The sequence below is a fragment of the Strix aluco genome, chromosome 2, assembly GCF_031877795.1.
Source record: "Strix aluco isolate bStrAlu1 chromosome 2, bStrAlu1.hap1, whole genome shotgun sequence".
In the NCBI taxonomy this organism is placed as follows: domain Eukaryota; kingdom Metazoa; phylum Chordata; class Aves; order Strigiformes; family Strigidae; genus Strix; species Strix aluco.
The window spans coordinates 113,902,783-113,915,834 of NC_133932.1; the positions used below are offsets into that span (position 1 = coordinate 113,902,783).

At 36.9% G+C, this 13,052-nt stretch overlaps 1 protein-coding gene across 1 annotated transcript in view; it reads right to left on the reverse strand.

Annotated features, from left to right (window-relative positions):
* Positions 1-13,052, reverse strand: part of B3GLCT (beta 3-glucosyltransferase) — a 68,583-nt gene that overhangs the window by 20,642 nt on the left and 34,889 nt on the right. Inside the window, exons 5-8 of the mRNA XM_074815885.1 lie at positions 11,563-11,639; positions 7,461-7,572; positions 2,128-2,264; positions 709-772 (exon numbers count right to left, since the gene is read on the reverse strand). Coding sequence (XP_074671986.1) covers positions 709-772; positions 2,128-2,264; positions 7,461-7,572; positions 11,563-11,639 — 390 coding nt within the window. The remainder of the gene's footprint in view (positions 1-708; positions 773-2,127; positions 2,265-7,460; positions 7,573-11,562; positions 11,640-13,052) is intronic.

Below are 13,052 nucleotides of genomic sequence, written 5' to 3' on the forward strand. Positions count from 1 at the left end.
CCAAAATCAGCAAGCTTATTCCAGATTCATCCTCCCCTTCCACCCTGGTTCAGCAGTTCACTTTGGTGACAGTACAAACATTCTAAGGGCAGAAAAAATAAAAAAGCTTCAGAAAAAGTAGCACTAACATTCTTTCAGATCCCCCCAGTCCTTTTGTCTCATGTTCCTTTCAGTCAACTCACTTATTGTCTGAAAAACCTAGTGACTACCTTTTAAAACTTCTGCAAAACTGAGGCCAAAAAAAAAAAAATCCAGACTTCCATGCTGCAGGTTGCAGAGTTGATTGTTCATACAACAGTTAGGTTCCTCAGACTGTTTAATACAAACTCCATCACGTTTAGCTCTTAGAGTCTGATTTAGAAAGTGAGTGAGGCTGACTAGTATGTGAGATACTATTCATGTCAGCTTATGCTTAATGAATTGGAAGTCTCTCTCCTTCTCTATAGAGCAAGCCTTAGAAGATACCTTACTGTATACAACCATATATGTATTCATGTGTGAATGCAATTTTATTGAATTCCTCTATGCTTGAAATATATTTTTAAAGTATCACAATATTCTAAAAGAAGGGAAAGAAATTAAACATGCCTGCCATTGCGGTCAAACTTTTTAACCATGTCTAAGAAAAACCTGTTATTTCCATTATCGTTTATTACCATTCAAATATATAGATTTGAGACAATTTTTTTTCACCACATCACTGCTTACCTCATGCTTTAAATCTATTGTAAAGTCTGACTTGAGTGGTTCACTTTTCAACTTCTTTGCAAGCCTATACAATTAAAGATGAAGAAATTCACTCAAAAAAAATATTAAAAAATAAACAATCACTAGTGTATGCAGCAAAGTGTGCTGGTATTATTGACCATCTTATAAGGAGGAAAAAAAAAAAAAAAAAAAATAAAATCACACTTCTGTATTTATTGCCCCAAGAAGCAACTTACATTTCTTTTTCATGTACATTTTTTTTTATTCTGAGCACAGTATGATGATGTTTAATTTATATTTCAGGACACACATTTTGATACATTCTTCCTGCCCAAGAAGAAAGATGTCATCTGGAGTAGATGGGAAGTGTGGCATAACATTTTCAATAGATTTGAATTTCAATGCATTTGAAACTCAATATTGATCAAAAATTTCAGACAATATTATCTTTTTATGTATTCCAAAGCACAGTATCTAGGCACTTTTGATTTATGAAAACATCAATCCTTGCTACAGCAAGATGTATTCAACTTCTGAAATCTATGAACTTTTCATATCTCATTTAAAAACTAAGCATCTAATCTTTAATAAGTATCTAGGTTGTCTCTGTACCATGAGGAGCATTGCTAGAGGGCAATGCAGTCACTCTAAGATCCAGGAATAAAACTTCTGTCTGGTGGAGAACACATTTTTAAAATGACAAGCGATGGTATTGAACTAATTGAACTACTGGACAGCTATTAACTAGCTGACATGATGTTAACTTTCAGATAGGCAGAGTGAAGCAAAATAAATCACATGCACAGCAATGATACAGAAATCTGTTTCTGTACCCTTGTCTACTAATGAATTCTTAAGTGTTTAATTATAATAATTATGCTTGGAATGTGTAGAATAAGGAAGAAATGGAAAATTATCAAAGCAGTATTTTCTGGGTAAGTTTATAGAGGAAGCACAAGTCTACGTAGGCATACCCAGAGCTACCTGTACATTATTGTGCCTGGTTGAATGTCTTGCTACGCACCTTAGATACTCAGACTAAAGCAGACTTACATGTATCAACATGAATGCTGATAATACAGGTAGCAGCAGCAAAAGCTCAGCGAAGGCTCTGAAGTCAAATCTATGAGAGGCCAGCCTGCATTGGTTGAGTACATCCCAAGCTGTCTGCCATAGCTAAGCTGCAACCAGCAGTTTCAATTCAAAGACAGCTCAAAATTAAAATTTGAATTTGCGTATCTACATGATCTGCAATATGACCTTCAACTGCAGGAACACCTCCATCTTTTATAAAAAATATTAATTCATATTAAATCATAACTCATTAAAATAATATTGATTTACATCTAGAAAAAAGTATAAATTAAACATTTTTAATTCTAACAATAAACAAGGAGTGATTAAAAATTCAATTCTTACTTGTTAACAAGTGGAATGCTAAGTGCCCAACCAGCAGCAAAATCTGGAAATTTAAAGACTGTAGGATTTTCGGCAAAGGCATAATGGTGAATTATTGTAGATTCTTCATCATATAATGCTTTACCTAAAAACCACTCCTGTAAAGGAATATAGGAAACAATTTTGTTCATCTACAGTATCCTTTTAGTGAAGATGACGACTGCATTCATGCTGAATAAAGCAAACCTGAAAACAAAAACAAGGGAAGCGTATTATTCACAATAATCCAGACAAAAAGTGTACTTGGTAAGAAATGAAACTAAAGACAAGTAATTAAAATACACACTGTATTTTCAAACTCCAGCATAATCCCTGGATTCCACCTGTTCAAAGTGCACTGAACCTCAGAATCATAGAAGGAATGAGGTTGAAAGGGGCGTCTTGAGATTGTCTAGTCCAATCCCCCTGCTCAAGCAGGGTCGGCCAGATCAGGTTGTCCAGGATTCTGTTCAGTCATGTTTTGAATACATCCCACAACCTCTCTGGGCAACCTGTTTCAGTGTTTGACCACCCAAACTGACTACTGATGAGACAAGACACTCAAAAGCACTGCATTTAGGAACTTTATATACATTTCCATTTTGAATTTCCATCATCTAGCCTCTTCTACACTAGGGAACTTAAAAAGCAAATACATTTTAAATACCTTGATCTTCAAAAGAGTTAAATGAAGAAGGTCCCAAGTATGCATTTGTAAATTAAAAGATTAAGTATTATTATTAGTTTTAAATAACAGTGTTTAAGAATTTACTACTGACTCTGCTGTATCTGAAAATAATTAACGACTTACTTTAACATTACTGTCAGTTATCTTAATCTTTCTGTTTAGAATGGATATAAAACAAGTATACCCTCAATTTTTTTCAGAATAAGGACTGTGATGAAGGGAAAAAAGAATATATGTGTGTATATGTAATTTAAAAAAAAAAAAATATATATATAAACTGCTTTTCAGGCCCACAAGTACAAATGATGAATCAGAATTCCAAATCACCTTAATGGTTACATTAGATCTTTAAAGTGTGAAGTTCTTTGCATTATGACAGTAACTCAGGTTTTCCTTTTTCATGAAAATTTATCAATTCCTGACAATTCATCACTAACATAGATACATAGATTCATAGTTAGGGCAACTGTTTTTCACAAAAGATTCTATTTCTCCAGCCTCCCTGCCATATTTATTTTTTTTTTAAAGAGGCAGATATTAGCAACAATGAAAAATTCCTTCAAGGCATTAGCACAGTTCACATACTTCACATGAGATAAATAAATTTACACAAAATTCAGGACAAAAGGGAAAATATTCAAGAAAAAATACTGTAGAAACATCCAGGGAAAAAAAACGGTCTAACCCCAAGAGGATCTTGCATCTCAGTAGCCATCCTCCTAACTCCAAGCAGATGTGGCTATACAGACTGAGCTAAATTTTATAGCTCCCCAGAGTCAATGAGGAGCAATGAGTGACATTTGGCCAGCGTGCAGCAGAATCAGCAAACAGCAGAAGAGAGGTCTTCATGCAACAGGAGACACCTCCAGCCAAAACCAACTGGCTGAGCCCGGCAGGAGCATGCAAGTGGGGCTGCCCTAGAGGACACTCAGCCTGGCAACCCCCCTGGCTTCCAGCCAGAACTCAACCTGCCTCCCCAAAAGGCAGTAAAAGGGCAGCCCTCAGGAGCTACCAGGGATGTGTGTCTTGCCACACACACTGAGTCAAAGCTATGGGCTGCTGCCTTCTTCAAGAACCCCACCTCTGCAAGGATGGCCAGGACCCACATAAACAACCATGAGTCAAAGATATGGGATGCCACCCATGCCAGGAACACTGATTCTCTGAGGGACTGGTCTAAGTTTAACGTGGTATGCACGTGCATGTGTACGTGTGTGAGGTGCTAAGTGCATTTCCCATGAATTCTTCACATTTCTCCCCTCTACTTTGATCAGCTACTCTCAACAAAACTAAATTGAATATATCTTGTACTTGACTAGTGACTTCTTAAGGTAACACAAATGCTGAAAACTTGTTTGCTCCCATAATCCCGATGTGCCTCCTGAGGCTGAGGTAGATGTTCAGCAATCTGTCGAGGAAAGAGCCAGTTAAACTGACACTACTCAATATATGGAGAAGGCAAGGATGGAGATTTTTTCCCCACCGTTTTTTTAACCACCTTCATAGGAGTTGCTACCTGGTACCTACTCAGATTCATACCTTCAATCACAACAGACCCTGCTTTCTCCCTCCCTCCTTTATTGGAAGGATTCAATAGTGTTCACTGGATGGATTGAAAAATAAACAAAATATTGGGAGGTAAAATAAAATGGGCAAACATACTCATTTTTATGCACAAAGATGACTGCCTTGAAAGAATCAAAATAATTCTTTAGAAGCATTGTGCACACCATTTTTTAACTCTTTTAAGGCTTCCAAGGCTTCAAAACGTTCATAACACAAGCACACTACTCTGTTTCAGAAATAGTTAATAAATAGTAACATTTTAATATGATAATACCATCTGCAGACAATTTTTTCCTGGACTTCCACTTTGTTATGCTACAGAGTGGAAAAAAAAAATCTTTACTTACTCTAATTTTGCATGTTAATTTTTACACCAAAACAAGCTATGGATTTAAAAAACCAACCTTACTTTCCTTTCTCTATAAAGCATAGAAAATTAAACCCATACATATACCCTCCTCAGGCTTTCACATAATATTATTTCTGGCAATATTAAGCCACAAATCACAGTGATGGCATTCCAGGTTACAGTCAATACTCTCCAAGCTTATTTGGTCATAACATTTTGTGCAGGCTGGCTTTACAGGATTAAATTAGTTATATGAGAAGGAACTTAAGGAATGATGGTAATCAAATTGCATATAGGAAAATGTGTGGATTAAAAAAGGAATGTGATTCATTGCATTATAGATAACTACCATCCACTTGGATCAGACACATACTGTGCTTCAAAAATGGCAAAAAATCAGCTAACTTTATTAAGAGCACTCAAAATTCTTTAGAACACTTTAATCTAGTAGCTGAAGGAATGTGATGCCACAAAATTCAATACCAGACCTCAGAGAGGGCAGAGGTGACTTTACCTAACTTACTAATCAAGTTGATTCTACCCACTCACTGTCGTATCCTCTTATTCACAAATACCAAGACAAGTGTGCCAAATTAATCTGTTCAAGATTTGTGTCTGACACACGGGACAGGAGATTTCAGCTGTCACATCCTCACTGTATCTTACTACATCATCTTAAAGAGTTCTTACGATCTCAAAGACAAACTGTTCTTTAGACAGATCTTTTATAGCCTTTAGGTATCAACAGCTACTAAGTCAGCTTGGTTTACTCATTCAAAGTATATCCATTTCTTTGGGGCTGTAGTCTATCATCTTGTTAGGATAACAGGAAGAGGAGTGGCACATACAATTTGCTTTAACCTTGCTGCCATCCTTCATTATGAAAGCACAGGTTGAATCAATCTGCCGTTGAGACACAGAATCACAGCGGGGTTGGGGTTGGAAGGGACCTCTTGGGATCATCAGGTCTAAATTCCCCTGCTCAAGCAGGGCCACCGATACAGCAGTTTGCTCAGGACCATGTCCAGACAGTTTGTGAGATATCTCCAAGGACAGAGACTCCACAACCTCTTTGGACAACCTGTGCCAATGCTCAGTCATCCTCACAGTAAAAAGTGTTTCCTGATATTGATATAATTCACCATCTGAGTACTTGCCTTGAGGTCTGTATGTAAATCAGATATTCCTCACTCTTTTTTAGTTTTACTGCAGTCAATAATGTCCTTGATTAACAATGCAGGTCATTCTCTTAACATTCCTCCACAGTCTCTTACAATGCTTTCACACATCTGTTTTCACTCAATATTACATTCACATCAGTCTCGGTAGTTCTGCTACTAATCTCTACATATCCACATTGAAAAGCTGCAGATTCATCAACTATCCACATGCCCCTTGTAGACCTTTTATTGTGATTAATGTATATCAGCTTTTTATTATGCAGACTGCTGACATTTTAAAATGAATAATGAATGAGCTCATTCCAGTCTAACTCACCTTAAATTTTGTGACTGATGGATTACTACTATATATAAGGAATCAGTTATGGACTGTTACGCCATGTACAAAAGCAAAACAGTTTATTTTCCTTTTAATGCAGGTTGGAACATAATTTATTACTGTAATGGAATTTACATGTAATGCAAAGAAGAGATTAAAACTGGCACAAGGGCAGCAACTAGAACAAAAATTGTTGTTTCTATTTTGAGAACATCAAGTAGGAGTAGTGTTCTGAAACAGAAATAAATGGGTATTGCAAAGGCCTAAATATATTCAGTCAACTATTGTGAAGACACAGTGTTTAAAAATGTAAGATCTCTGAATTATTATTATTATTATTACCATTTTAGAAAACAATTGTGAGAAAGCACGACAAGGCCATGTGCCTGCAAAAGAAGTAAATATGCTAAAGTGAGACCCAAAGTAGAGTTCAATACTCAGTCAAGGTATCAATAAACAGGCAAAACATATTTCACACAGGAGATTTTGGTGGCTTCTATTCCAGGCAGAGGATGGACATCAAGCTGAATTTTTTTCTGAACCCTGAGAATTCTAAACATTAACAGCTTTCACATTAGTTGTATGGCCAAACTTCCTTTGTTCCTTGGTGACTGCATTTTTCTTTTGTTCTGCAAGTGTTTTGGTGTTGTTCCTTTTCTAGCAGGTAAAGAAAACTGTCTCATCACCATGACAGTTCAGAAACAGAATGAAAATAAAATAACTTACTATATTAGATCAGAGACAGTTAGTCAAACTAACATCTGTCATTCTACCTGATGATAATCAGAACTGACGACAGACAAGAAAATGGGAAAAAGGGATCACACAGCAGACTATACTCATCTTTTTACTGATGCTACATCATTTTCAGGCTATCCACAGAAGGAATCTTTTCTCTGCTGAATTTTAACAGTTTTTTAACAGCTAGACAGGTGCTCATACTGCTTCATGTTAAATACCTTGCTCACTCTCAGCCTCAGCAACAGAAATCTATCCCCCTATTTTAAGCTGTTTGGATACATCTTTTCCAATGACTGGAGCTCTGAGCCATCCAGGCAGTGATATAAAATTAAATTATGGGTCACAGATACCGTTCCATAACTAGGAATTCTAAAATTCTGTATTTATCATTTTGTACTTACTTAAAATGATTTCACATTTCATCTAAAAGCACATTCAAAAGAAAGTTAAATATCTAAATTTTTATTTCACCTTAGACCCGTCAAATCTTCCAAGTGTTTCTAGCAGCTTTACAACTTGTATTCTCGTATCTTCTTCACAGAAGAAAATCCATGAGGAGTTCCTACCATAGGTAACAGAGAAGCTAACAAAAGAAATTAATATTTAACTAATAAACTGGCTTATGAACAGAATGATTGATTCAACCCACATTGCCCAAATATAATCAATTTGCAATCAATTATTCATTTACACAGAAACAGAAACTTTTACTACTTAGAATTACATATCAAAGGACTACAGTGAATGGATAAAGATATTGCCTCTGCTGCTATCTATTGATATAACACCAGTTATTCCAGAAAGAAGGGAACAGAAACACATAAAGAATGTCCACTCAGAAATGTATAGGTAGTACAGGTCTAATAGCCATCTGTGAATTCAGAAGTTTGTAGATAGCAGTTTAAGTTACCTTCCCCTCTGTATCTTAACTTTCTTCTAAGCAGCCCCACTGTTGGGCATCTAACACCATTGCAACAATCATGAAAATGCCTAATGACAGGTTTTCTTACAACTGATAATCCCCAACCTAAAACCTTTGTTAGCTTTTTCAGTACAGTGAAACTACACAGATTAAAGGGACTCCCCTAGCTTCCTCAAAGCTAACACTAATCTCAATGCAGGATTCCTGACTCCTTCAGAAAATTCTCATTCCTTCTTTCTCGACTCCTCCCAGCCTAATTCTTCCACAACTTAACAAAACAAAGCCTTATTAAATCATGACATCCTAATGGAAAAAAACCCCACAATTTTTACTTGTCCAGTTTCCTTTGCATAGCTTTTATGTTGATTTAATTAAACACATCATCTGAAAAGAGGGATAAGAAAATTAGCACCTATAAAATTCAGATTTCTTCTGCCACAGCATTGTCTACTGATAAAATCAGCACTGAAATTAAACAGTAGATATGTAAGTCAGCAAAAATAAATAAAAAAGGGTGATAGGATCATTTATGTTTTAGGGAACAGTATTTGCCTAAAAAAAACCCCAATCCCCCAAAAAACAAACCCACTGTCTGAGAAATACTTATGCTAGAACATGTGATACCTGCCTCTGCAGCTCTTATAATTACATGCTAGAAGCACCAGAGAGTTGCCAGGTGCTAAACTAGTTCAGTCTTTTTCCATCTGGGACAAGTCATTGTGCTGGTTTTGGCTAGGATAATTCTCTTCACAGGAGCTTGTATGGGGCTATGTTCTGGATTGTGCTGGAAACAGTGTTGATAACACAGGGATGTTTTAGTTATTGCTGAGCAGTGCTTACACAGAGTCAAGGCCTCTTCTGCTTCTTACATCACCCCACCAGTGAGCGGGCTGGGGATGCACAGGAAGTTGGGAGGGGACACAGCCAGGACAGCTGACCCCAACTGACCAAAGGGATATTCCAGACCATATGACATCGTGCTCAGCAATAAAAGATGGGGGAAGAAAAAGGAAGGGGTGGATATTCAGAGTGATGGTGTTTGTCTTCCCAAGTAACCATTATGTGTGACGGAGCCCTGCTTTCCTGAGGATGGGTGAACACCACGCCTATGGGAAGTGGTGAATGAATTTCTTGTTTTGCTTTCCTTGTGTGCACAGCTTTCGCTCTACCTATTAAACTGTCTTTATCTCAACCCATGAGTTTTTTCACTTTTACTTTTCCAATTCTCTCCTCCATCCCACCAGGGGGGAGCGAGCAAGTGGCTGTGTGGCGCTGAGTTGCTGGCTGGGGTTAAACCATGACAGTCATCTCCTTATGAAGCTACCTTTCCTCTGTGTCTTGCAATGGAATTTGATGATTCACTGCTTTCTGATTATGATACTTAATCTGCTAAACTGTAATAGCCAGAAGAACTCATGATCCATTCATCCTTTTAGTACATAAAGCATTTTTTGTTGCCTACTCAACACTGAAATCTAGGCAACTCTTTGCTCAGGCAAGCAAACAAGATACAATCAGCCAGGAAAGACACCTCCTAGCTGTTCCTTCCAAACTTGCCAAACAAGTACAAAAAGGGTATCAGATACTTTCACGTTTGTAAATACGTACAGTATTCAATGCCCTGTGAAGACTGAAGGCTTTTCTCTCACACTTTTGTGTTCATCTAGAACTTTAGGAGAGAAATAACTGGATTTACATGAAAGCAGCTGCGTTAAGGGCAAGGAGAAAACACTAGAATGCTCCCCACAAAAAGATTACTCCGTCTTGTGAATACAGCACATAAAAGTTCACAAAACAAATAATGTGCTCATCTAGCTATTGATGGACAAACAGGATGATTTTCAAGGCTAAGTATTTAAGGCCTGCAGAGTCTTACGCAGACCTCACAGCACACAAATTTGGAGTTCAGATTGCAAGGGGCCATTGGAGATACTCAGGTAAGATCCCATTTCAGAGTAATAATTTAAAAAGGACTCCTCGTCTGCTTAGTGAACGTGGTTACTAAGAAGAAATGTAGTGGGCCTTCTGGAGACAGTAAGGATACTGTGTCATAGACATCCATTGTTGTCTTATTATTACATCTTCTGAAATGAAGTCTTTTGTGCAAGTTAACCTGTGCCCAAGAACTAAAAATTTAGAATTGTCATAACTGTTTAGAGGCCTCCTTAAAACTGACAACTACAGAACTGAGGTAAGCCATTCTTCTGAAACCAGTTTTCAGTTAAGAATGCACCTTATATCACAATTCCAAGCATGATCAGCTGCTGCAGAATGGGCTGATCTCCCTTCCTCCTCCTCTGTCCATTGAGAAAACTGAACAGTATAAGCCTCACAACATCGATACACTTCTAAACTACTCCATGTCTTTATTCTGCCAAAAGTGGTAAGTGAAACAGTAGACACAAAGAAATTCATATTCCAGAATTCTCAAGATGGAAATCCTCTACTTAAGATCCTCTTCTGATTTCTGATGAATTTTCTTCTGCTTTATCACACAAACGAACATTTGTATTTCTGGTTTCAAGTTTCACTATCTTGTAAGAGCTGTATCTGTAAACCCTGTCACCAAGACATAAATAATTCAGAAGATGAACCACTAGGTCATTGAAACAGGAGCTAAGAAGGAATAACAATGATGACTGATAGTTGAAACATCATCTTCCAGTCTTTCAATTTAATTCTCCTTTTGCGTCTTTTCAGAGTTTACATGTATTTCAAATACAGCTATTATAACAAACACTATTTTCATGTTTCTACACATACAGAAAGCAATGGAAAGCAGGAGCATCCTATCCTGCAATCACTCTCATGCAAAAACCTCAAACCAAAACAGAAACATTCTTCTGAGTAACTCTAATAAATTATATTAACTAAATTAAATCTCAAGAGGCTTCAGTGCCTCTGGCATCAATTTCAAATGCAAGTTTTAGGCAAAGGATAGCCTTCAGCACCATGGAGCTTTAGGACTTTCTAAAACAAGAATCATTGCTTTGTGATGGTTTGCAACATACTACCATGTAAATACAGCACGTCTTCCTTGGAGCCATCTGCATAAACTAAGAAGAAAAGATATTTGAGACTATCTGTCTTCTCTGACCATACTAAGAAAACTGGCTATATAAGCTTCTAAAAAGATGTTGAAACCTACACCTTTTCACTCTAAAGGCATACCACCTCTTAGAAACGCTGTAAGCAAAAAAAGACAGAAACCCCAAACAGGTATTATTATCTATTTTTTTAACAATTATTTATCCACTTCATTCAGCCAAGTAATCTGAAAGGTCAAAATTCTGAAATACCTCACACCTTACACTGTGAGAAGTGGGGACCAAATAGGAAAAAACACATTTTTAAATGGTATTTCTTTTCACTAGTTTACTTCCCTAATAATTTTAAAGCCCACGATGATTTGAAGAAGGTAGTTGTTCAGTTACATTATATTATTGTTGTTCTTTTATTTAAAATCGCTTTCTCTGATTTAATGAAGTTTAACAGAAAATTGCTTTGGAAAGCCAAAAAAAAAAGTAGAGTAAGAAAGTGAAAAGATAAGGTTGCAACTCTCATTCAAAAACTTTACTTCTGAAAAAAGAGGTCTATTTATATTCTTGATTACCAAAAATTCTGAAAATAACTGGCATTCATTACACTTACTCTCTCATTAATGGTAATATTGTCCATGCACCTTCATGCCCATCCATCTGATGAATAAGCAGAACCGTAGGCAATTCCTTTAAGAAAAATAAAAATACTCCCATTAAACTTGAATTATATGCACTTTTTTTTCCTAAACACCAGATAATCTTAAAAAAAAATTTCTGGAATGACTACTTAGTTCTTCACTGTTTTTTACCAGCAAGTGGGCCCGAAGAATAGATGACTTCGGATGATACGAAACAAGGTGACATGCCATTTAGGGAAAGTGCTTATTCCAACTCATGATTTCTTAATTCTCTATTAGATATAAAGCTAATACAATTCAAGTGAAATGTTTTGTATAGGTCTCATGTAATCAATTAAGCAATATATCATACTCATTTCTTTACCATATCATAAAATCCCATATTGTAAAGAAAAAACATAAATATGTAGGGTATTCTACAAAGGCTTCCTTTGGACAATCACGTTACACAGAGCTTATGTGACAGTTTTAACACACTTTACTTTGCCAAGTTCAGCTTTGACCTGTCACACTAACATCATGACAAAACCCCATGGGTTTATGCAAAAATCAAAATGAGGAGTTAACATTTCTTCTTACAGGAAAATCAAAGAAGCTTCCTAAAAAGGAAAATCTTGTCATAAATTTCTTTGCTCTTTTGTTACTTGAAATCTCTTTGGTGTGGCAGATCCTGACTTCTAGCAAACAAGCTATCATTTTGGGATAGTTCCCAAGAAAACACCCTTTAAACACAGCCCAGTGATAAACCAAACTGCATAATTAATTCACTAGTTCATACAGGTTAAAAGTGGGAGATGTATCTCCCATAATATAGGGAGAGTATCTTACTCCATTGATTTACTACATTTACAAGTACAATTCTCTACTGCAGCATCTTAACCACCTCACAAATGTCTAAATCCTTTGGGTTAGGTAATTGTACTAGTATGGAAGCAAAAATCTTCCTGTCAGGAAACTTCCTCACCATCTAAGTACATCCCATTACAACAATTAACCTAAGAAGCACTGGTGGTGTCAATGCACTTTAACACAAATTACCTAACAGGAGCACATAAATGATCCCACCTTTCCATTACACAGCCTGTTAAATTATGTGATTAAAGGCTCATCACCATAAACACAAAGAAGCACTGAGGAACAGTAACAGGGTAGAAACCCCAATAATGTAATTGGAGAAAATGGAGCACCCTGACTCAGCTCCCCCCAGGGCTGTCCCAGGAGAGCCATCAGCCTGTCCAGGTGTGACGCTCACCAGCTGAGAGAAGGAAGAGGCTCCCCACTCACCTTACAGTCTGACAGGGGGTTACTGCCTACAGGGGTATGGGAGTTGTTATAGGATTCAGGGGAAGAGCACTATGGGATGGTACAAAACTTATTATGAGATGCTTAGGGAAGACGAAAGCCAGAAAAAGAGGGATCAGGGTGGTAAACACAGGGAAAAAAGGGGTTGGTCACTTGAAAC